Source organism: Agelaius tricolor, unplaced genomic scaffold, assembly GCF_023055355.1.
Source record: "Agelaius tricolor isolate 1412-34295 unplaced genomic scaffold, bAgeTri1.0.p SCAF_23, whole genome shotgun sequence".
NCBI lineage: Eukaryota > Metazoa > Chordata > Aves > Passeriformes > Icteridae > Agelaius > Agelaius tricolor.
This window is the reverse complement of record NW_027269283.1, coordinates 248,972-272,770: the sequence shown is the minus strand read 5'-3', so window position 1 is coordinate 272,770 and position 23,799 is coordinate 248,972. Positions and strand designations below refer to the sequence as shown.

At 53.4% G+C, this 23,799-nt stretch overlaps 1 protein-coding gene across 1 annotated transcript in view; it reads left to right on the top strand.

The window, feature by feature from the left end:
* The window catches only part of LOC139599313 (trichohyalin-like), a 60,691-nt gene extending 39,994 nt beyond the window's left edge, over positions 1 to 20,697 (top strand). The window contains exons 26-46 of the mRNA XM_071446516.1: positions 90 to 330; positions 946 to 1,091; positions 3,029 to 3,219; positions 4,522 to 4,741; positions 5,204 to 5,484; positions 6,680 to 6,839; positions 7,405 to 7,645; positions 8,260 to 8,405; positions 10,343 to 10,533; positions 11,837 to 12,056; positions 12,519 to 12,799; positions 13,996 to 14,155; positions 14,721 to 14,961; positions 15,424 to 15,483; positions 15,575 to 15,720; positions 16,674 to 17,009; positions 17,652 to 17,842; positions 19,146 to 19,273; positions 19,452 to 19,621; positions 20,363 to 20,539; positions 20,692 to 20,697. Coding sequence (XP_071302617.1) covers positions 90 to 330; positions 946 to 1,091; positions 3,029 to 3,219; positions 4,522 to 4,741; positions 5,204 to 5,484; positions 6,680 to 6,839; positions 7,405 to 7,645; positions 8,260 to 8,405; positions 10,343 to 10,533; positions 11,837 to 12,056; positions 12,519 to 12,799; positions 13,996 to 14,155; positions 14,721 to 14,961; positions 15,424 to 15,483; positions 15,575 to 15,720; positions 16,674 to 17,009; positions 17,652 to 17,842; positions 19,146 to 19,273; positions 19,452 to 19,621; positions 20,363 to 20,539; positions 20,692 to 20,697 — 3,933 coding nt within the window. The remainder of the gene's footprint in view (positions 1 to 89; positions 331 to 945; positions 1,092 to 3,028; positions 3,220 to 4,521; positions 4,742 to 5,203; positions 5,485 to 6,679; positions 6,840 to 7,404; positions 7,646 to 8,259; positions 8,406 to 10,342; positions 10,534 to 11,836; positions 12,057 to 12,518; positions 12,800 to 13,995; positions 14,156 to 14,720; positions 14,962 to 15,423; positions 15,484 to 15,574; positions 15,721 to 16,673; positions 17,010 to 17,651; positions 17,843 to 19,145; positions 19,274 to 19,451; positions 19,622 to 20,362; positions 20,540 to 20,691) is intronic.
* The last annotated feature ends 3,102 nt before the right edge of the window (positions 20,698 to 23,799 follow it).

Below are 23,799 nucleotides of genomic sequence, written 5' to 3'. Positions count from 1 at the left end.
GTCATTTCTCCTTCGTTGCTCTCCCTGTGGCCCGCTGTGCAGCCTCAGGAGCAGCCCTGTCCCTGAGGCTCTGTGCATCCATCTTCCAGGCCTGGGCCCTGCTGGAGGCAGTGAAGGAGAAGGCAGCTTTCTTGGAAACTCGACAGAAGCAATTGGAAACTGAGGAGTCTGAGCTGCGTGTGAGGCTCCAGAGCTCTGAGGAAATCTCAGTGGACATTGCCACACAGTGTAAGGCCATGGAGCTGGAGCTGAGGAAGAGACAGGCTCAGAGAGACAATCTCAGGGCTCGCAATAAGGAGCTGCTGAAACAGGTGGAGCAAAGTGAGCAAGGTACAGCTTCTCCTCTCCCATCCACTGCCCCATGCTGTCTGACCTGTGGGGATCTCACTGATGCCTCGCAGAGGAAAAGTGCCCAGAGATGGCAGAGGAGAAAAACAGCCAGCAGGAGATTTCTCCATCCACGTGCCAGTGAAAGCTTTCTCTTGAGAAAGGTGCTGTGGCTGGCAGTGCCCTCTGGCTGTGCTAGGGCTGATCCCGTGCACAGCTGGTGCCTCTCAGGCTCCGTGTCTGTGCTAAGGAGCTGTAGCTGGATGCCTCAGCTCCATTCCCCCCAAACTCCAGGCCCTGCCAGAGCCTCCAGGCTATTGGCCTCTCTGGAGCAGGGCTGCACAGGCATCCCCTGTGCTTTGTCTCTCTTAGATTGCTCACTCTGCACAAGGCCAAGAGCAAACACACTTTTCTGTCCCTCTGAACCCTGCCCCTTTCATTCTTGCCTTTTTCTCTGCCTGGAAGTTTCCTTCATTTCTGTCAGCTTTGGAGCCTTTGTGGGCTTAGGGCCTGGCAAACACAGGCAGGTAGAGAAGACAGTGCTGTTGTCTCTGCAGGATGCACATCAGTTTAACTTGACTTTTCTTTTCCCCTCCTCCTTCCCCTTCCTTCCTCCAGCAATGTTGAGGGCAGAACACCAGAAAATTTCTCATGAAAATTCCCAGAAGCAAGACGCCATTGCCCTGAAGGAAGATGATGTGACTCTTTGTCACTCTTTGCAAAGGAATTTAGAGGACCTGGAGAAGGAAAGGAACGATGTGCTGGTGAGATTGGCAGATGCCACAAAGGGCCCTTTCCTAGCTATGTTTGGACCTTGTGCTCATAGTTCTAAAGAGCACCTTTTCCCAGTTAAACTTTTCCAATTGCATTCTTCTGAATAAGGAGGAGAAGATGTTGTAGTCATGGCCAAGCCAGTTAATGCTGAGGCTGCTGATTTTCCTCCCTGCTGGGCTTCTGTGCTCTAGAACCTTTAGTTCTCAATGTCCTCAGTGTCCCTATTGACATGGCATGGTTTGGGGAATTCCTGGTGTCCAATGCCATGTTCAGCTTTCTAAATATCTGGATGTGGAAGGAGGGAGGAGAACACAAAGTTTGCTGTTAATAGAAAGGTGTTTGGCCTTGGCCATGGGAGAGCAGCAAGGGGGGAGAGAGGAGAGGAAAGCCAAGGTCTGATCCCCAGCAGGACGTGTGCCTGCAAGGGGAGAACTGGTCCTGAGTGGCAGCAGAGAATGACAGACTGATCTGGCCATTGCTGCTCCCAGAGAGGGCAGTGGGGCTCTGGGGCATGGAGCCATGGGAACTCTACACAGGAGAGGTGGAAAAGCACTGCTGTCAGCCCAGCCCCAGGGAATGAAAGGCTGCGGCTGTTTGCTCTTCCCTTCCTCCCTGATGGAGAGCACATCCTTGTGGCACTGCCTGAATCCCGCTTAGCGGGCACTTGAAATCCTGGCTGCAGTTCTGGCAGCTCCTCCCCAAAGGAGCCCTGGAGTGGAGCTGCAGGAGGTCAGGCAAGGGCAGAAGGGAAGCTGGGATGGGCTGAGTGAGCTGGGAAAGATGCAGCATCAAGGGGAGGGGGGCCCAGCAAAGCTCTGCAGCATGCTGAGAGGCTGAGAGAGAGGGGCAGTCTGTGCCTGCCCCTGCAGCAGGAGTCCAGATCTGGTATGAAAAGCAAAGTGAGAGAGGGAATGAGTGGCCCTTTTTCTCCCTGTTTTGGCAGCATGAAAGGGAATTGTACCAGCAGCAGATGAGATATCTGGAAAAGAAGAATCAAATGCATGCACCTGAGATGAGCAATCATAAGGGAAATAATCAAGAATTACAAGTGGAGAGGGAAGAGTTGCAAGAAGATTTGGAGCATGGGGCTGCTGCTTTGAAGAAATCGAGGGACAAGACTCAAGTACTGAGTGCTGCACTGAACAAGAGTGAACTTGCCAGAGGGGCTCTGAAGCAACACTTGGGCTCCCTGAAGGGAAAGATTTGTATCCAGGCAGGCAGAGAACTTGACCTTCAGTCCACTCCAGTGTCCCTGAATTATTCAAGTGATTTTTCCCATGAAGAGGTGGGTCTCTATCCCTGTCAGTGCAGGCCTGCTTGGGTAAAGAGCCTTGTCTGTCTGCCTGGCTCCAGCCAGAGGCCACTGACTGCCAGATTGATTCCTGGCACACCCAGAATGACTGATCCAGCTCTGGAGCTTGCTGTTCAAAGCAGCTCCAGGCCAAAAGCTGGGCATGGGGAGCTGCTTCTCCTGTGCCCACAAAAGGGGAGGCAACACATGGGGGTTTGGATTGGGTGTGGGAAGGAATGGAGCCGGTGAGCAGAGTGATGGACTAATGCCAGTTGAGTTTTGGAGTAATGGCTGAAAATGTTCAGCACAGCTGGTGCTTAGAGTCAATTGTATTGGCAGTTGTGGAAGATGCAGTGGTTTTGGGTGGCAACACAGAGTTTGCAGTAGGGATGTTTGTTGGGAAGGAGCTGTCTGGGCCCGGGCAAGGCAGCAGGGCCTGCCACAGCACTTCCAAGGGAACAGTGCCAGAAGCTTTTGGCAGGCCAGGCTATCAGAGCTGCATGGGGCAGATGCTGTGAAACTTTGAGGCCAGGGCACAGGGGCTCCTTGTCCTCTGGCTGCCTGTGAGGTGGCACTGGCTGGCTCTGCACAGGGCTCCCGAGGAAGGGCTCCAGCTGTACCTTGTCCCACTTGCAGGTTTCCGAGGAAGAAGAGTCATCGAGCTGGTCTCTGGAGCTGCTGAGCCAGGAATCCTCTGACCAAGGACATGAAGTGGCCCAGGCGTGGCGAGAGGAGGAGCTGCTGGCCCAGAAGGCTGACCTTGAGGGCCGACTGGCAGCCACCGAGTGGCTCCGACAAGACCTTGCCAGGCAGCTGGAGGAGACCAGGTAAAGGCCGGGAGTTGAAACTTTTCAGATGGTTTTACATTCCGTGGACACAATATGGAAGCGTCTCAAGGAAAAAATATAAATGCCACAATGTGAAGGTTGTTTTTCTTGCACCGAAAGCCAGCAAAGCTCTCGTCAGCCTTGGGCTCCTGTTTGTGCCACCGAGCACACTCCTGTGGGATGTCAAAAGCAATCCAGCCAGCCCTGAACTGAGGAGTAGTTGAACCATGCAGATGCTGAGTGAAACCTCAAGTTTCTCTTGGGTTTGGTTCCTCGTTCTGGGCATTGAACATCCCTCGTTCCTTTCTGAGTCGCTTGACATGATCCTGATCTTCAGACCAGGAAGCCTCATCTTCAGCATTCCAGGCTCTTACCTTGGCCCGTTGGGAGTAGCACGCTGCCATTCAGGGTGAAGCCAGAGGCTCCTGCTGACCATCTTGAGGCATTTCTGCTTCCAAGCACACTCTTGAGAAGTGTGGGACAGGATGTAGAGCTGGTTAGAGAGCAGCAGGGAAAGCTCTCTGGAATTCTCAACAGCCTCTGGGCATTCTTGCTGATTGTTGGTGGGCACCCAGCTGCCAAACCTGCCAAGGTGCCTTTGCATGGTCCCTCTCACTGTGTAAAGAAGGACAAGTCCCTTGGGCTACTGCCTGCTTGTTCAGCAACACTCAAATAAAGGCAGCAAGTCTACTCCTGGACCTTGCAAGAGTTGAGACTGCAGTCTCTGCATCGAGGTAGTTGTTGTTCAGACAAAAGGGTGATCTGATTTTTCACAGGTGCTGCCACGACCATGAGATTTTACTGTATCTGCAAAGTAGTTCTGAAGCCTCGTTAAATCCCGGGTGTCTGGAAGATGATGTACCTTTCTGTCCATTATCAAGAGCATTAAAAAGTCAGGAGTCAGCCAGGACAAGAGTCTGTTCTGTCCCCCTGCAGAGCAGCTTGGAAGTGCTGATGAGAGAAGGGCTGTGAGCAGGGATTGGGCTTTTGCTTGTTGCTCCAGCCTGTTTGGGCACAGCTACCCAGAGTCATAGGTCAGGAGCAGCAAGTGAAGGTTTGGCTGTTGAGGCCAAGTTGGGCTGGGCTGCCTGTGCTAGGGCAGGCCATAAGGAAGGCCTGGGCAGTCCCTCACAGGCCCTGCTCTGCTCTGGAAATGGCCCAGATGTGCCTTCTCTGGACGAGTTTCCAGCTGAGCCATTTTCCATCCTCAGGCGTGGGGATCTTGACCACGTCGTCCTGGAATAACCGGCTCTGGGTGTCTGGAGCAAGCAACTCATGTCTGTCCATCTTTGCAACTTGTAGGTCAGCAAAGGAGAGCCTGCAATCCAGGCTGTTTGCTGCTCAGCAGCAGATGGCTCAGCTGCAGATGACCTGGAAGCGTGTGGAGGCAGAGCTGCAAGGGGAGCTGCAGGGAGCTCGCAGAGAAGCCCAGGCAGCGCAGAGGAGGCACGAGGAAGAGCTACAAGGCCTCAAAGAGGAAAGGAATCTCCTCCTTGAGCAGAGGGAGGCTCTAGAAAAGCAGGTGAGGGAAAGAGCAGTGGCACTGCAGTCATGCAGCGAGGGGTCTGTGGCCTTCTTGCTTTTCCATGGCAGAGCAGCAGCTGCTGGGGTGAGCCCTGGGGCTGTCTCGTGCTCTGGGGGCTCCATGGCAGCTGCTCTGAAGGACACTCAGGGCTCTGCTGAATGTCAGCTGCTGCTCTGGACAGCTGGGCTAGTCCTCTGTGCTGCTGGCCAGCAAGCAGCAGCATGGATTCCTGCTGGCCTCTTCTTGCTAGCCTTGCTTTGGCAGGTGCTTTCTCAGGTGCCCTTGCGGGTGGGCCACTTAGAGAGTGAAACAAGTTGTCCATGTCCTTTGTGAATCTGGTGCTCTCAGGACAGGGAGGAGTGGAAAGTTGTCCTTTACCTTTGCTCACAGCCTGTGCTGTGGCTGAGTGTGAGAAGCTGTGGCTGTAGCCTCTGACTGCTTTGTTCTGTTTGACTGGAGGTGGCAGAGTTGACATCTCAGCTGGCAGCCTCCCAAGAGTGCCAGGAAAGGACTGCACAGAGAGCCCAGCAAGATGTGAGGGAGACACAGGAAGAGTCCAGGCAGAAGCTGTTGGAGCTTGAGAAGATCCAGAAGATGCTGGAGGAGGCACAACATCAGAACAAGGAGCTGCAAGTGCATCTGGACTACTTGGAGAGGGAATGGATTCAATGGGAAGAAGTGGCACAGCAAAATTCAGAATTGCAGGCTTCTGTCAATGCTCTAGAGAAGGAAAAGGCCAGGTAAATGAAAGCCTGTGGGACTCTGCATTGTGCTGAATGGATTCCCTCTTTGCCATCTTTGCACCTGCCAGGGACTCTGGCAGCATTTCCTACATGGCAGGTTCTGCACTCCCCGTGCAGACACGTCTCATTATCTGAATGCTGAGTTTCATTTTCTTTTCTTTCAAGCCTTCAGATAGAGTTTTTCTGAAGACAAAGTCTTCTGGGGAAGCCCTTTCCCTCTAGGGGTTATTGTGTGGTTAGGTGGGTGTGTTGACACTGCCCGAGGTGCACTGTAAGGAGCTGCATACATCCATCAACTCCACCTTGGGGCCTGTAACTTGAAGCCTTTGGGGTCTGGATCAGCCTGGCATCTGATGCTTTTTCTGGGCAGAACCATCTTAAGGCCCTGAGTGCTGCTCTAGGCCAGCTGGGCCTTGGAGGCAGCCCAGAAACAAGAATGTCTCTGTTGCATGGTTCCTCATCCAATGTCCCCCGCTGCCTGCAGGGGGTCAAGCAGGGTCCCTGCCACCCTGCACAGTCACAGGCATTTCTGACTGTGCAAAGAATGCAAGGAACAGGACCAAGCTATGGGGGGCTCATGTAGCCGATCAAATCCTGCCAGGTTTAAGTGCCACAGGATTCTTCCTCCAAGAAGAAGACAAAGCAAAGGCAGGGCACTCCTGCTTGCCTGGAGCCTTCTGCATCTTCCATCAGGTTGTGCTCCAAGCCTCAGTTGCCCTTTTGGCCTTTGTTTCTCCAGCTGAAAGTAGGATGGGTGCTGGTAAATCTTCGGGAACTTGCCAGAGATGCCCTGGCTCTAGGGTGCTGCTCCTGCTACCTGGATGTGTAAGATGGGGAAAGGAAATGTCTCTTCCATGCTGACCAAGCCTCCCTGCTTTGGAGCCTGGTTAGTCAGAAGAAAATTGTTCCTCTCCCCTAATGTCTTCATTGCAAGACTTTGTTAGGTTTGTATTCACATTCCCAGCTCAGAAAGAACGTATGGCATGGAGGCAGGAACTCGCTGTTCATTCTGGGACAAAAGCAGATTGGAACATGCTGGTCAGGGACTGCAGGGGGAACAGTCAAGTCTAAACAGCCAAGTTGTCTAGAGAAACCTCATCAGGCAGGGCAGTTTCCCCCTGAGGTGGTGTGAGTCCTAAGAGTTGATAAAAGGTGATATCATTTAGTAATGAGTTGCTTGCTTTCCTTCTAGGCTGATTCTGTCTCTTGAAGAAAAGAATGTGTGCCTCAGGACACTGGAAGAGCAGAACTCGGCACTGAACAATCAGGTGTCTCAGTGTCAATCTGCTCTTCAGGAGACAGAGCAGCTCTATTCTGAGCATAGAAGAGAACTGCTGGGGCTCAACACACAGGTAAGCTGTGCAGTGGCATCCTCTTCTCCAGGGACACACAACAGCACCTTTGCCTTGCAGGCCCCAGCCTCTTTCCCCTGCCAGCAGCATCCACAGCTGTCGTGTTCTGCCCGGGGCTGCTGCTGCACCCTGAGGCTGAGCCTGGATCTGGTGTCAGCTGCAGAAGTTTTCCCCCATCCTCTCCCGGGTCCCAGCAGGAAATGTGGGAGGAGAAGCAGCATCAGACTCCTCTGGAGCTTCTCTGTCCCTCTGTTGGCAGTGTTGTCCCAGACAGAGTTGGTGCCTGTGCCCGGCACTGAGCAATGTGGGGACACAGAGGTGGCTGTGGCAGGCTGGGCAGGGCACTTCCAGCACAGCCAGTTCAGCCGCTGTTCCGAGCTGCAGCCCAAGGATGCCCATTGCCTCCCTTTCCCTGTTTTCTCTCCATTTGTCTCCATTGGCATCCTTGCTTCTGTGCCTTCTGCGTTTGGCTTGAAGTCATTTCTCCTTCGTTGCTCTCCCTGTGGCCCGCTGTGCAGCCTCAGGAGCAGCCCTGTCCCTGAGGCTCTGTGCATCCATCTTCCAGGCCTGGGCCCTGCTGGAGGCAGTGAAGGAGAAGGCAGCTTTCTTGGAAACTCGACAGAAGCAATTGGAAACTGAGGAGTCTGAGCTGCGTGTGAGGCTCCAGAGCTCTGAGGAAATCTCAGTGGACATTGCCACACAGTGTAAGGCCATGGAGCTGGAGCTGAGGAAGAGACAGGCTCAGAGAGACAATCTCAGGGCTCGCAATAAGGAGCTGCTGAAACAGGTGGAGCAAAGTGAGCAAGGTACAGCTTCTCCTCTCCCATCCACTGCCCCATGCTGTCTGACCTGTGGGGATCTCACTGATGCCTCGCAGAGGAAAAGTGCCCAGAGATGGCAGAGGAGAAAAACAGCCAGCAGGAGATTTCTCCATCCACGTGCCAGTGAAAGCTTTCTCTTGAGAAAGGTGCTGTGGCTGGCAGTGCCCTCTGGCTGTGCTAGGGCTGATCCCGTGCACAGCTGGTGCCTCTCAGGCTCCGTGTCTGTGCTAAGGAGCTGTAGCTGGATGCCTCAGCTCCATTCCCCCAAACTCCAGGCCCTGCCAGAGCCTCCAGGCTATTGGCCTCTCTGGAGCAGGGCTGCACAGGCATCCCCTGTGCTTTGTCTCTCTTAGATTGTTCACTCTGCACAAGGCCAAGAGCAAACACACTTTTCTATCCCTCTTATCCTTGCCCCTTTCATTCCTGCCTTTTTCTCTGCCCGGAAGTTTCCTTCATTTCTGTCAGCTTTGGAGCCTTTGTGGGCTTAGGGCCTGGCAAACACAGGCAGGTAGAGAAGACAGTGCTGTTGTCTCTGCAGGATGCACATCAGTTTAACTTGACTTTTCTTTTCCCCTCCTCCTTCCCCTTCCTTCCTCCAGCAATGTTGAGGGCAGAACACCAGAAAATTTCTCATGAAAATTCCCAGAAGCAAGACGCCATTGCCCTGAAGGAAGATGATGTGACTCTTTGTCACTCTTTGCAAAGGAATTTAGAGGACCTGGAGAAGGAAAGGAAGGATGTGCTGGTGAGATTGGCAGATGCCACAAAGGGCCCTTTCCTAGCTATGTTTGGACCTTGTGTTCATAGTTCTAAAGAGCACCTTTTCCCAGTTAAACTTTTCTAATTGCATTCTACTGAATAAGGAGGAGAAGATGTTGTAGTCATGGCAAAGCCAGTTAATGCTGAGGCTGCTGATTTTCCTCCCTGCTGGGCTTCTGTGCTCTAGAACCTTTAGTTCTCAATGTCCTCAGTGTCCCTATTGACATGGCATGGTTTGGGGAATTCCTGGTGTCCAATGCCATGTTCAGCTTTCTAAATATCTGGATGTGGAAAGAGGGAGGAGAACACAAAGTTTGCTGTTAATAGAAAGGTGTTTGGCCTTGGCCATGGGAGAGCAGCCAGTGGGGAGAGAGGAGAGGAAAGCCAAGGTCTGATCCCCAGCAGGACGTGTGCCTGCAAGGGGAGAACTGGTCCTGAGTGGCAGCAGAGAATGACAGACTGATCTGGCCATTGCTGCTCCCAGAGAGGGCAGTGGGGCTCTGGGGCATGGAGCCATGGGAACTCTACACAGGAGAGGTGGAAAAGCACTGCTGTCAGCCCAGCCCCAGGGAATGAAAGGCTGCGGCTGTTTGCTCTTCCCTTCCTCCCTGATGGAGAGCACATCCTCGTGGCACTGCCTGAATCCCGCTTAGCGGGCACTTGAAATCCTGGCTGCAGTTCTGGCAGCTCCTCCCCAAAGGAGCCCTGGAGTGGAGCTGCAGGAGGTCAGGCAAGGGCAGAAGGGAAGCTGGGATGGGCTGAGTGAGCTGGGAAAGATGCAGCATCAAGGGGAGGGGGGCCCAGCAAAGCTCTGTAGCATGCTGAGAGGCTGAGAGAGAGGGGCAGTCTGTGCCTGCCCCTGCAGCAGGAGTCCAGATCTGGTATGAAAAGCAAAGTGAGAGAGGGAATGAGTGGCCCTTTTTCTCCCTGTTTTGGCAGCATGAAAGGGAATTGTACCAGCAGCAGATGAGATATCTGGAAAAGAAGAATCAAATGCATGCACCTGAGATGAGCAATCATAAGGGAAATAATCAAGAATTACAAGTGGAGAGGGAAGAGTTGCAAGAAGATTTGGAGCATGGGGCTGCTGCTTTGAAGAAATCGAGGGACAAGACTCAAGTACTGAGTGCTGCACTGAACAAGAGTGAACTTGCCAGAGGGGCTCTGAAGCAACACTTGGGCTCCCTGAAGGGAAAGATTTGTATCCAGGCAGGCAGAGAACTTGACCTTCAGTCCACTCCAGTGTCCCTGAATTATTCAAGTGATTTTTCCCATGAAGAGGTGGGTCTCTATCCCTGTCAGTGCAGGCCTGCTTGGGTAAAGAGCCTTGTCTGTCTGCCTGGCTCCAGCCAGAGGCCACTGACTGCCAGATTGATTCCTGGCACACCCAGAATGACTGATCCAGCTCTGGAGCTTGCTGTTCAAAGCAGCTCCAGGCCAAAAGCTGGGCATGGGGAGCTGCTTCTCCTGTGCCCACAAAAGGGGAGGCAACACATGGGGGTTTGGATTGGGTGTGGGAAGGAATGGAGCCGGTGAGCAGAGTGATGGACTAATGCCAGTTGAGTTTTGGAGTAATGGCTGAAAATGTTCAGCACAGCTGGTGCTTAGAGTCAATTGTATTGGCAGTTGTGGAAGATGCAGTGGTTTTGGGTGGCAACACAGAGTTTGCAGTAGGGATGTTTGTTGGGAAGGAGCTGTCTGGGCCCGGGCAAGGCAGCAGGGCCTGCCACAGCACTTCCAAGGGAACAGTGCCAGAAGCTTTTGGCAGGCCAGGCTATCAGAGCTGCATGGGGCAGATGCTGTGAAACTTTGAGGCCAGGGCACAGGGGCTCCTTGTCCTCTGGCTGCCTGTGAGGTGGCACTGGCTGGCTCTGCACAGGGCTCCCGAGGAAGGGCTCCAGCTGTACCTTGTCCCACTTGCAGGTTTCCGAGGAAGAAGAGTCATCGAGCTGGTCTCTGGAGCTGCTGAGCCAGGAATCCTCTGACCAAGGACATGAAGTGGCCCAGGCGTGGCGAGAGGAGGAGCTGCTGGCCCAGAAGGCTGACCTTGAGGGCCGACTGGCAGCCACCGAGTGGCTCCGACAAGACCTTGCCAGGCAGCTGGAGGAGACCAGGTAAAGGCCGGGAGTTGAAACTTTTCAGATGGTTTTACATTCCGTGGACACAATATGGAAGCGTCTCAAGGAAAAAATATAAATGCCACAATGTGAAGGTTGTTTTTCTTGCACCGAAAGCCAGCAAAGCTCTCGTCAGCCTTGGGCTCCTGTTTGTGCCACCGAGCACACTCCTGTGGGATGTCAAAAGCAATCCAGCCAGCCCTGAACTGAGGAGTAGTTGAACCATGCAGATGCTGAGTGAAACCTCAAGTTTCTCTTGGGTTTGGTTCCTCGTTCTGGGCATTGAACATCCCTCGTTCCTTTCTGAGTCGCTTGACATGATCCTGATCTTCAGACCAGGAAGCCTCATCTTCAGCATTCCAGGCTCTTACCTTGGCCCGTTGGGAGTAGCACGCTGCCATTCAGGGTGAAGCCAGAGGCTCCTGCTGACCATCTTGAGGCATTTCTGCTTCCAAGCACACTCTTGAGAAGTGTGGGACAGGATGTAGAGCTGGTTAGAGAGCAGCAGGGAAAGCTCTCTGGAATTCTCAACAGCCTCTGGGCATTCTTGCTGATTGTTGGTGGGCACCCAGCTGCCAAACCTGCCAAGGTGCCTTTGCATGGTCCCTCTCACTGTGTAAAGAAGGACAAGTCCCTTGGGCTACTGCCTGCTTGTTCAGCAACACTCAAATAAAGGCAGCAAGTCTACTCCTGGACCTTGCAAGAGTTGAGACTGCAGTCTCTGCATCGAGGTAGTTGTTGTTCAGACAAAAGGGTGATCTGATTTTTCACAGGTGCTGCCACGACCATGAGATTTTACTGTATCTGCAAAGTAGTTCTGAAGCCTCGTTAAATCCCGGGTGTCTGGAAGATGATGTACCTTTCTGTCCATTATCAAGAGCATTAAAAAGTCAGGAGTCAGCCAGGACAAGAGTCTGTTCTGTCCCCCTGCAGAGCAGCTTGGAAGTGCTGATGAGAGAAGGGCTGTGAGCAGGGACTGGGCTTTTGCTTGTTGCTCCAGCCTGTTTGGGCACAGCTACCCAGAGTCATAGGTCAGGAGCAGCAAGTGAAGGTTTGGCTGTTGAGGCCAAGTTGGGCTGGGCTGCCTGTGCTATGGCAGGCCATAAGGAAGGCCTGGGCAGTCCCTCAGAAGCCCTGCTCTGCTCTGGAAATGGCCCAGATGTGCCTTTGCTGGACGAGTTTCCAGCTGAGCCATTTTCCATCCTCAGGCGTGGGGATCTTGAGCCACGTCATCCTGGAATAACCGGCTGTGGGTGTCTGGAGCAAGCAACTCACGTCTGTCCATCTTTGCAACTTGTAGGTCAGCAAAGGAGAGCCTGCAATCCAGGCTGTTTGCTGCTCAGCAGCAGATGGCTCAGCTGCAGATGACCTGGAAGCGTGTGGAGGCAGAGCTGCAAGGGGAGCTGCAGGGAGCTCGCAGAGAAGCCCAGGCAGCGCAGAGGAGGCACGAGGAAGAGCTACAAGGCCTCAAAGAGGAAAGGAATCTCCTCCTTGAGCAGAGGGAGGCTCTAGAAAAGCAGGTGAGGGAAAGAGCAGTGGGACTGCAGTCATGCAGCGAGGGGTCTGTGGCCTTCTTGCTTTTCCATGGCAGAGCAGCAGCTGCTGGGGTGAGCCCTGGGGCTGTCTCGTGCTCTGGGGGCTCCATGGCAGCTGCTCTGAAGGACACTCAGGGCTCTGCTGAATGTCAGCTGCTGCTCTGGACAGCTGGGCTAGTCCTCTGTGCTGCTGGCCAGCAAGCAGCAGCATGGATTCCTGCTGGCCTCTTCTTGCTAGCCTTGCTTTGGCAGGTGCTTTCTCAGGTGCCCTTGCGGGTGGGCCACTTAGAGAGTGAAACAAGTTGTCCATGTCCTTTGTGAATCTGGTGCTCTCAGGACAGGGAGGAGTGGAAAGTTGTCCTTTACCTTTGCTCACAGCCTGTGCTGTGGCTGAGTGTGAGAAGCTGTGGCTGTAGCCTCTGACTGCTTTGTTCTGTTTGACTGGAGGTGGCAGAGTTGACATCTCAGCTGGCAGCCTCGCGAGAGTGCCAGGAAAGGACTGCACAGAGAGCCCAGCAAGATGTGAGGGAGACACAGGAAGAGTCCAGGCAGAAGCTGTTGGAGCTTGAGAAGATCCAGAAGATGCTGGAGGAGGCACAACATCAGAACAAGGAGCTGCAAGTGCATCTGGAGTACTTGGAGAGGGAATGGATTCAATGGGAAGAAGTGGCACAGCAAAATTCAGAATTGCAGGCTTCTGTCAATGCCCTAGAGAAGGACAAGGCCAGGTAAATGAAAGCCTGTGGGACTCTGCATGGTGCTGAATGGATTCCCTCTTTGCCATCTTTGCACCTGCCAGGGACTCTGGCAGCATTTCCTACATGGCAGGTTCTGCACTCCCCGTGCAGACACGTCTCATTATCTGAATGCTGAGTTTCATTTTCTTTTCTTTCAAGCCTTCAGATAGAGTTTTTCTGAAGACAAAGTCTTCTGGGGAAGCCCTTTCCCTCTAGGGGTTATTGTGTGGTTAGGTGGGTGTGTTGACACTGCCCGAGGTGCACTGTAAGGAGCTGCATACATCCATCAACTCCACCTTGGGGCCTGTAACTTGAAGCCTTTGGGGTCTGGATCAGCCTGGCATCTGATGCTTTTTCTGGGCAGAACCATCTTAAGGCCCTGAGTGCTGCTCTAGGCCAGCTGGGCCTTGGAGGCAGCCCAGAAACAAGAATGTCTCTGTTGCATGGTTCCTCATCCAATGTCCCCCGCTGCCTGCAGGGGGTCAAGCAGGGTCCCTGCCACCCTGCACAGTCACAGGCATTTCTGACTGTGCAAAGAATGCAAGGAACAGGACCAAGCTATGGGGGGCTCATGTAGCCGATCAAATCCTGCCAGGCTTCAGTGCCACAGGATTCTTCCTCCAAGAAGAAGACAAAGCAAAGGCAGGGCACTCCTGCTTGCCTGGAGCCTTCTGCATCTTCCATCAGGTTGTGCTCCAAGCCTCAGTTGCCCTTTTGGCCTTTGTTTCTCCAGCTGAAAGTAGGATGGGTGCTGGTAAATCTTCGGGAACTTGCCAGAGATGCCCTGGCTCTAGGGTGCTGCTCCTGCTACCTGGATGTGTAAGATGGGGGAAGGAAATGTCTCTTCCATGCTGACCAAGCCTCCCTGCTTTGGAGCCTGGTTAGTCAGAAGAAAATTGTTCCTCTCCCCTAATGTCTTCATTGCAAGACTTTGTTAGGTTTGTATTCACATTCCCATCTCAGAAAGAACGTATGGCATGCAGGCAGGAACTCGCTGTTCATTCTGGGACAAAAGCAGAGTAGGCACATGCTGGTCAGGGACTGCAGGGGGAACAGTCAAGTCTAAACAGCCATGTTGTTGAGAGAAACCTCATCAGGCAGAGCAGTTTCCCCCTGAGGTGGTGTGAGTCCTAAGAGTTGATAAAAGGTGATATCATTTAGTAATGAGTTGCTTGCTTTCCTTCTAGGCTGATTCTGTCTCTTGAAGAAAAGAATGTGTGCCTCAGGACACTGGAAGAGCAGAACTTGGCACTGCAAAATCAGGTGTCTCAGTGTCAATCTGCTCTTCAGGAGACAGAGCAGCTCTATTCTGAGCATAGAAGAGAACTGCTGGGGCTCAACACACAGGTAAGCTGTGCAGTGGCATCCTCTTCTCCAGGGACACACAACAGCACCTTTGCCTTGCAGGCCCCAGCCTCTTTCCCCTGCCAGCAGCATCCACAGCTGTCGTGTTCTGCCCGGGGCTGCTGCTGCACCCTGAGGCTGAGCCTGAATCTGGTCTCTGCTGCAGAAGTTTTCCCCCATTTTCTCCCGGGTCCCAGCAGGAAATGTGGGAGGAGAAGCAGCAGCAGACTCCTCTGGAGCTTCTCTGTCCCTCTGTTGGCAGTGTTGTCGCAGACAGAGTTGGTGCCTGTGCCAGGCACTGAGCAATGTGGGGACACAGAGGTGGCTGTGGCAGGCTGGGCAGGGCACTTCCAGCACAGCCAGTTCAGCCGCTGTTCCGAGCTGCAGCCCAAGGATGCCCATTGCCTCCCTTTCCCTGTTTTCTCTCCATTTGTCTCCATTGGCATCCTTGCTTCTGTGCCTTCTGCGTTTGGCTTGAAGTCATTTCTCCTTCGTTGCTCTCCCTGTGGCCCGCTGTGCAGCCTCAGGAGCAGCCCTGTCCCTGAGGCTCTGTGCATCCATCTTCCAGGCCTGGGCCCTGCTGGAGGCAGTGAAGGAGAAGGCAGCTTTCTTGGAAACTCGACAGAAGCAATTGGAAACTGAGGAGTCTGAGCTGCGTGTGAGGCTCCAGAGCTCTGAGGAAAGAGCAGAGGCCATGGCCACAGAGTGTAAGGCCATGGAGCTGGAGCTGAGGAAGAGACAGGCTCAGAGAGACAATCTCAGGGCTCGCAATAAGGAGCTGCTGAAACAGGTGGAGCAAAGTGAGCAAGGTACAGCTTCTCCTCTCCCATCCACTGCCCCATGCTGTCTGACCTGTGGGGATCTCACTGATGCCTCGCAGAGGAAAAGTGCCCAGAGATGGCAGAGGAGAAAAACAGCCAGCAGGAGATTTCTCCATCCACGTGCCAGTGAAAGCTTTCTCTTGAGAAAGGTGCTGTGGCTGGCAGTGCCCTCTGGCTGTGCTAGGGCTGATCCCGTGCACAGCTGGTGCCTCTCAGGCTCCGTGTCTGTGCTAAGGAGCTGTAGCTGGATGCCTCAGCTCCATTCCCCCCAAACTCCAGGCCCTGCCAGAGCCTCCAGGCTATTGGCCTCTCTGGAGCAGGGCTGCACAGGCATCCCCTGTGCTTTGTCTCTCTTAGATTGCTCACTCTGCACAAGGCCAAGAGCAAACACACTTTTCTATCCCTCTTATCCTTGCCCCTTTCATTCCTGCCTTTTTCTCTGCCCGGAAGTTTCCTTCATTTCTGTCCGCTTTGGAGCCTTTGTGGGCTTAGGGCCTGGCAAACAGGCAGGTAGAGAAGACAGTGCTGTTGTCTCTGCAGGATGCACATCAGTTTAACTTGACTTTTCTTTTCCCCTCCTCCTTCCCATCCCCTCCTCCAGCAATGTTGAGGGCAGAACACCAGAAAATCTCTCTAGAAAATTCCCAGAAGAATGATGCCATTGCTGTGAAGGAAGAGGATTTGGTTCTTCGTCATTCTCTGGAGAATGAATTGCAGACCCTGCAGGAGGAAAGGAAAGATGTGCTGGTGAGATTGGCAGATGCCACAGAGCGCCATTTTATACCTAGGGTTGGGCCTTGTGTCCATATTTCTAAGAAGCATCCTTTTCCATTTTAACTTTTCCAATTTCATTTTTCTGAAAAAAGAGGAGAAGATGTTGTAGTCATGGGAAAGCCAGTTATTGCTGAGGCTGCTGATTTTCCTCCCTGCTGGGCTTCTGTGCTCTAGAACCCTTAGTTCTCAATGTCCTCAGTGTCCCTATTGACATTGCATTGTTTGGGGAATTCCTGGTGTCCAATGCCATGTTCAGCTTTCTAAATATCTGGATGTGGAAGGAGGGAGGAGAACACAAAGTTTGCTGTTAATAGAAAGGTGTTTGGCCTTGGCCATGGGAGAGCAGCCAGTGGGGAGAGAGGAGAGGAAAGCCAAGGTCTGATCCCCAGCAGGACGTGTGCCTGCAAGGGGAGAACTGGTCCTGAGTGGCAGCAGAGAATGACAGACTGATCTGGCCATTGCTGCTCCCAGAGAGGGCAGTGGGGCTCTGGGGCATGGAGCCATGGGAACTCTACACAGGAGAGGTGGAAAAGCACTGCTGTCAGCCCAGCCCCAGGGAATGAAAGGCTGCGGCTGTTTGCTCTTCCCTTCCTCCCTGATGGAGAGCACATCCTCGTGGCACTGCCTGAATCCCGCTTAGCGGGCACTTGAAATCCTGGCTGCAGTTCTGGCAGCTCCTCCCCAAAGGAGCCCTGGAGTGGAGCTGCAGGAGGTCAGGCAAGGGCAGAAGGGAAGCTGGGACTGGCTGAGTGAGCTGGGAAAGATGCAGCATCAAGGGGAGGGGGGCCCAGCAAAGCTCTGCAGCATGCTGAGAGGCTGAGAGAGAGGGGCAGCCTGTGCCTGCCCCTGCAGCAGGAGTCCAGATCTGGTATGAAAAGCAAAGTGAGAGAGGGAATGAGTGACCCTTTTTCTCCCTGTTTTGGCAGCATGAAAGGGAATTGTACCAGCAGCAGATGAGATATCTGGAAAAGAAGAATCAAATGCATGCACCTGAGATGAGCAATCATAAGGGAAATAATCAAGAATTACAAGTGGAGAGGGAAGAGTTGCAAGAAGATTTGGAGCATGAGGCTGCTGCTTTGAAGAAATTGAGGGACAACAATCAAGTACTGAGTGCTGCACTGAACAAGAGTGAACTTGCCAAAGGGGTTCTGAAGCAACACTTGGACATCCTGCAGGAAAAGATCCCGGCAGACACTGGCATTGTCCTTCAGTCCACTCCAGTGCCCCTGAAATATTTCATTGATGTTTCCCATGAAGAGGTGGGTCTCTATCCCTGTCAGTGCAGGCCTGCTTGGGTAAAGAGCCTTGTCTGTCTGCCTGGCTCCAGCCAGAGGCCACTGACTGCCAGATTGATTCCTGGCACACCCAGAATGACTGATCCAGCTGTGGAGCTTGCTGTTCAAAGCAGCTCCAGGCCAAAAGCTGGGCATGGGGAGCTGCTTCTCCTGTGCCCACACATGAAGAGGCAACACATGGGGGTTTGGATTGGGTGTGGGAAGGAATGGAGCCGGTGAGCAGAGTGATGGACTAATGCCAGTTGAGTTTTGGAGTAATGGCTGAAAATGTTCAGCACAGCTGGTGCTTAGAGTCAATTATATTGGCAGTTGTGGAAGATGCAGTGTTTTTGGGTGACAACACAGAGTTTGCAGTAGGGATGTTTGTTGGGAAGGAGCTGTCTGGGCCCGGGCAAGGCAGCAGGGCCTGCCACAGCACTTCCAAGGGAACAGTGCCAGAGGCTTTTGGCAGGCCAGGCTATCAGAGCAGCATGGGGCAGATGCTGTGAAACTTTGAGGCCAGGGCACAGGTGCTCCTTGTCCTCTGGCTGCCTGTGAGGTGGCACTGGCTGGCTCTGCACAGGGCTCCCGAGGAAGGGCTCCAGCTGTACCTTGTCCCACTTGCAGGTTTCCGAGGAAGAAGAGTCATCGAGCTGGTCTCTGGAGCTGCTGAGCCAGGAAGCCTCTGGCCAAGGGCATGAAGTGGCCCAGGCGTGGCGAGAGGAGGAGCTGCTGGCCCAGAAGGCTGACCTTGAGGGCCGACTGGCAGCCACCGAGTGGCTCCGACAAGACCTTGCCAGGCAGCTGGAGGAGACCAGGTAAAGGCCGGGAGTTGAAACTTTTCAGATGGTTTTACATTCCGTGGACACAATATGGAAGAGTCTCAGGGAAAAAAAAAAAAAGCCACAATGTGAGGGTTGTTTTTCTGTCATGTGAAGCCAACAAAGCTCTCATGAGCCTTGGGCTCCTGTTTGTGCCACCGAGCACACTCCTGTGGGATGTCAAAAGCAATCCAGCCAGCCCTGAACTGAGGAGTAGTTGAACCATGCAGATGCTGAGTGAAACCTCAAGTTTCTCTTGGGTTTGGTTCCTCGTTCTGGGCATTGAACATCCCTCGTTCCTTTCTGAGTCGCTTGACATGATCCTGATCTTCAGACCAGGAAGCCTCATCTTCAGCATTCCAGGCTCTTACCTTGGCCCGTTGGGAGTAGCACGCTGCCATTCAGGGTGAAGCCAGAGGCTCCTGCTGACCATCTTGAGGCATTTCTGCTTCCAAGCACACTCTTGAGAAGTGTGGGACAGGATGTAGAGCTGGTTAGAGAGCAGCAGGGAAAGCTCTCTGGAATTCTCAACAGCCTCTGGGCATTCTTGCTGATTGTTGGTGGGCACCCAGCTGCCAAACCTGCCAAGGTGCCTTTGCATGGTCCCTCTCACTGTGTAAAGAAGGACAAGTCCCTTGGGCTACTGCCTGCTTGTTCAGCAACACTCAAATAAAGGCAGCAAGTCTACTCCTGGACCTTGCAAGAGTTGAGACTGCAGTCTCTGCATCGAGGTAGTTGTTGTTCAGACAAAAGGGTGATCTGATTTTTCACAGGTGCTGCCACGACCATGAGATTTTACTGTATCTGCAAAGTAGTTCTGAAGCCTCGTTAAATCCCGGGTGTCTGGAAGATGATGTACCTTTCTGTCCATTATCAAGAGCATTAAAAAGTCAGGAGTCAGCCAGGACAAGAGTCTGTTCTGTCCCCCTGCAGAGCAGCTTGGAAGTGCTGATGAGAGAAGGGCTGTGAGCAGGGACTGGGCTTTTGCTTGTTGCTCCAGCCTGTTTGGGCACAGGTACCCAGAGTCATAGGTCAGGAGCAGCAAGTGAAGGTTTGGCTGTTGAGGCCAAGTTGGGCTGGGCTGCCTGTGCTAGGGCAGGCCATAAGGAAGGCCTGGGCAGTCCCTCAGAGGCCCTGCTCTGCTCTGGAAATGGCCCAGATGTGCCTTCGCTGGACGAGTTTCCAGCTGAGCCATTTTCCATCCTCAGGCGTGGGGATCTTGAGCCACGTCGTCCTGGAATAACCGGCTGTGGGTGTCTGGAGCAAGCAACTCATGTCTGTCCATCTTTGCAACTTGTAGGTCAGCAAAGGAGAGCCTGCAATCCAGGCTGTTTGCTGCTCAGCAGCAGATATCACAGCTGGAGATCACCAGGAACCATCTGGAAGCTCGAGTGCTCACAGTCACACAGGACAAAGTGGTGATAGAAGGTGAGAACCTCGTGTGCTTTGTTTGTGCTGCTGCCCCTGACTAGAGAAGCTGAGCACCCTGTAAAGCTGTCTCTGTCCACAGAACTTCTGAGGAGTAGTGGGGCTGGAGGCTCTGAAAGGGCCTGTGGTCTGTAAAGTCAGTCAAGAATGTGAATCTTGCTGTTGGTCATGTTTGCAGGAGAAGTGAAGTGCCTGCAAGGTGAGCTGGAAGCAGCGAGAGCTCTCAGGAGGCAGGAACAGGAAGACACAGCTCAACAGCTCTTGCAGGCAGAGCAGCAGCATCAGGAACGCCTCAGGCTTCAGGGAACTGCTCAGCAACTGGAAATAAAGAAGCTCCTGCAAGACCTGGTAGGGGACCATATGCTTCTGAATTGTCCAAGCCAGCCCTGTGGGTTGGTGCAGCACAAGCAGAGGCTGAGGGTGTGAAAGGGCAGCAATCCTCTGCCAGAGGCCTCCCGCTGCTGGGCCGGGCAGCAGAGCCAGCAGCTGAGACTTGGAGGAGTGTGAAGGCCCCCAGGATGGTGCTGGGACAGTAAATGCAGCCATGGCTTCAGTGAGGGTGTAAGAGGAGTTCCAGAGCAGGTTGGGCAGTGCCAACCCAAAGCGTGGCAGCCCAGGGCAGGATCATCCCCGAGTGCCACCTGCCACAGAGCAGATGCCAGCGTGGAGCAGATGCCAACAGTGCTGCTGGCTGCAGGCGTGGGAACTCGTTTCCTTTCTCCCTGTGCTTCCATGGTGGACAGAGGGATTAGCTTTGGGCTGGAAGCAAATGGAACAGGCCCCTTGTTCCTGGTCCTTCAGTCCTTGTGACTGGGGCATCAGAGAGGGGAAGGTGACACCTCCTCCTCTGAGTGCTTGGACTCGGTGCTTGGGAAGGTCTTTGCCAGCAGAAGAGATTCCACAAGTCTGTGATTCTTGCACCTGCTGAGCCTCCTTTTGAATTCCCTGACAGGACACAGCTTCTGGAGTGCAGAAAGCCAGTGCTGTTGTCTTTTCCAGTTGGGGGTTGTGGGAGGGATGGAGCTTCACATCTTTCAGCCAGGAGCTTGCCTGGGGCTTCATCTTGCAAATTTTTCCTCCCCTCCTCAGGCAAGTGAGCGTGAAAGGCACCGTGCAGAGATGGAGGAGACGCTGGAGCAATGGGAAAAAGAGAAGGCAGAGAGAGAGCAGGAGCACAAGAAGGTGCTGTTTGAGATGAGGCAGAAAGTTGCCACCCTGCTGGCCCAACAAGAAGAACTAAAGAGATTTGAGAATGCCAAGCAAGAGGTAATGATTGTGAGAGGAGAGCTGGTGTGATTTTTTGCAAGGCTGGAGCTGTGGGAGATGGCAGGATATGGGGCTGTGTGGAGCATGCCCTCCGTGTCTCCTGCATTGAATTAGGGGAGGTAAAAGCTGAACAGGGCTGTCTTTGGCCCCAGGAATGAGCCCTCTCATAGGAAGCCAGGCAGAAACATCAGCTGTCAGCTGAGATTTTTGTGCTGCTCTTGTGCTCTGTTGTTCTAAGATGCACCTCAGGGTATCTTCACTGTTCTCCTTCTGCTGCCCTTTTGGTGTGTACTGGTAGATGTTCATGGCCAAGGTGAGTTTGTAGGACTTTTCTTTTGTGGGCATGGGAAGGGTGCAGCAGGAACGCTGACAAGAGAAAAATCTTTTAAAAGGCTTGCCTGGAGTATTTCTGAACAGTAACGCAGAGATGTCTTCTGGGCTGTGTTTTAAGTCACTTCCTGGGAAGCTGTGTCTCCCCCAGGGCAGGCAGTGGCCCAGGGGAGCAGCAGCCAAGTGCTCTGAGAGCACGTGAGCCCATCAGTCTTTGCCCATTGCCACACGGATGCTGCAGGAGGAGCGTGAAGCCCTCTGCTCTTTCCTCCTGTGCAGGTCCTGCTGGAAGAGCAGAAGGAGAAGAATGCTTTATCAGAGGCACTGCTCCAAACTCAGGGAGAGCTCAGCCGAGCCCGCCAGCAGGTGCAGCAGCTCAGGCAGGAGGTGACAGAGCAGCAGGAGAAGGGGCAGGTAAGTGTGAGTAGGCAGGCAACAGAGGGCAGGGCAGTGACAAGGGCACAAAAGGCAGCTCCTGGGACTGAGGAAGCAAGGGCTGCTTCAGGCCCTGGGAGCACAGAGCCTGGTAAGCTCCAGAGCTCAGCCCCAGGAAGGAAGGCTTGCAGTGGAAGCAGAGCTGGGTAGAGCAGCCAAAAGAAGCAGCTGAGGGAATGGCATTTTGAGGCAGCAAGTGGAAAAAGCTGAGTGTGAGGGCAGGTCCAAGGAAGTTGCTCTGTGTTTTGTTGCCAGACCATCAAGGCAAATCTGCAAGATGAGCTGCAGGAAGCTCACAGTGAAGCCCAGGCAGCTCAGAGGAGGCACGAGGAAGAGCTACAAGGCCTCAAAGAGGAAAGGAATCTCCTCCTTGAGCAGAGGGAGGCTCTAGAAAAGCAGGTGAGTGAAAGGGCAGTGGCACTGCAGTCATGCAGCGAGGGGTCTGTGGCCTTCTTGCTTTTCCATGGCAGAGCAGCAGCTGCTGGGGTGAGCCCTGGGGCTGTCTCGTGCTCTGGGGGCTCCATGGCAGCTGCTCTGAAGGACACTCAGTGCTCTGCTGAATGTCAGCTGCTGCTCTGGACAGCTGGGCTAGTCCTCTGTGCTGCTGGCCAGCAAACAGCAGCATGGATTCCTGCTGGCCTCTTCTTGCTAGCCTTGCTTTGGCAGGTGCTTTCTCAGGTGCCCTTGCGGGTGGGCCACTTAGAGACTGAAACAAGTTGTCCATATCCTTTGTGAATCTGGTACTCTCAGGACAGGGAGGAGTGGAAAGTTGTCCTTTACCTTTGCTCACAGCCTGTGCTGTGGCTGAGTGTGAGAAGCTGTGGCTGTAGCCTCTGACTGCTTTGTTCTGTTTGACTGGAGGTGGCAGAGTTGACATCTCAGCTGGCAGCCTCCCAAGAGTGCCAGGAAAGGACTGCACAGAGAGCCCAGCAAGATGTGAGGGAGGCCCAGGAAGAGTCCAGGCAGAAGCAGTTGGAGCTTGAGCAGACCCAGAAGCTGCTGGAGGAGGCACAACATCAGAACAAGGAGCTTCAAGTGCATCTGCAGAACTTGGAGAGGGAAAGGAGTCAATGGGAAGAAGTGGCACCGCAAAATTCACAATTGCAGGCTTCTGTCAATGCCCTAGAGAAGGAAAAGGCCAGGTAAATGAAAGCCTGTGGGACTCTGCATGGTGCTGAATGGATTCCCTCTTTGCCATCTTTGCACCTGCCAGGGACTCTGGCAGCATTTTTTAAGTGGCTGATTTTAACTCTCCGTGCAGACACTTCTCATTGTCTGGATGTTGAGTTTCACTTTCTTTTCTTTTAAGCCCTCAGATAGAGTTCTTCTGAAGATAAAGGCTTTGGGGGTAGCCCTTTCCCTCTAGGGGTCATTGTGTTGTTAGGTGGGTGTGTTGACACTGCCCGAGGTGCACTTTAAGGAGCTGCATATATCCATCAGCTCCACCTTGGATCCTGTAACTTGAAGCCTTTGGGATCTGGATCAGCCTGGCATCTGATGCTTTTTCTGGGCAGAACCATCTTAAGGCCCTGAGTGCTGCTCTAGGCCAGCTGGGCCTTGGAGGCAGCCCAGAAACAAGAATGTCTCTGTTGCATGGTTCCTCATCCAATGTCCCCCGCTGCCTGCAGGGGGTCAAGCAGGGTCCCTGCCACCCTGCACAGTCACAGGCATTTCTGACTGTGCAAAGAATGCAAGGAACAGGACCAAGCTATGGGGGGCTCATGTAGCCGATCAAATCCTGCCAGGCTTCAGTGCCACAGGATTCTTCCTCCAAGAAGAAGACAAAGCAAAGGCAGGGCACTCCTGCTTGCCTGGAGCCTTCTGCATCTTCCATCAGGTTGTGCTCCAAGCCTCAGTTGCCCTTTTGGCCTTTGTTTCTCCAGCTGAAAGTAGGATGGGTGCTGGTAAATCTTCGGGAACTTGCCAGAGATTCCCTGGCTCTAGGGTGCTGCTCCTGCTACCTGGATGTGTAAGATGGGGGAAGGAAATGTCTCTTCCATGCTGACCAAGCCTCCCTGCTTTGGAGCCTGGTTAGTCAGAAGAAAATTGTTCCTCTCCCCTAATGTCTTCATTGCAAGACTTTGTTAGGTTTGTATTCACATTCCCATCTTGAAAAGAACGTATGGCATGCAGGCAGGAACTCGCTGTTCATTCTGGGACAAAAGCAGAGTAGGCACATGCTGGTCAGGGACTGCAGGGGGAACAGTCAAGTCTAAACAGCCAAGTTGTTGAGAGAAACCTCATCAGGCAGAGCAGTTTCCCCCTGAGGTGGTGTGAGTCCTAAGAGTTGATAAAAGGTGATATCATTTAGTAATGAGTTGCTTGCTTTCCTTCTAGGCTGATTCTGTCTCTTGAAGAAAAGAATGTGTGCCTCAGAACGCTGGAAGAACAGAACCTGGCACTGCAAAATCAGGTGTCTCAGTGTCAATCTGCTCTTCAGCAGGCCGAACAGCTCTCCTCAAACCGCGCTGGACAACTGCGGGAGCTCAACACAC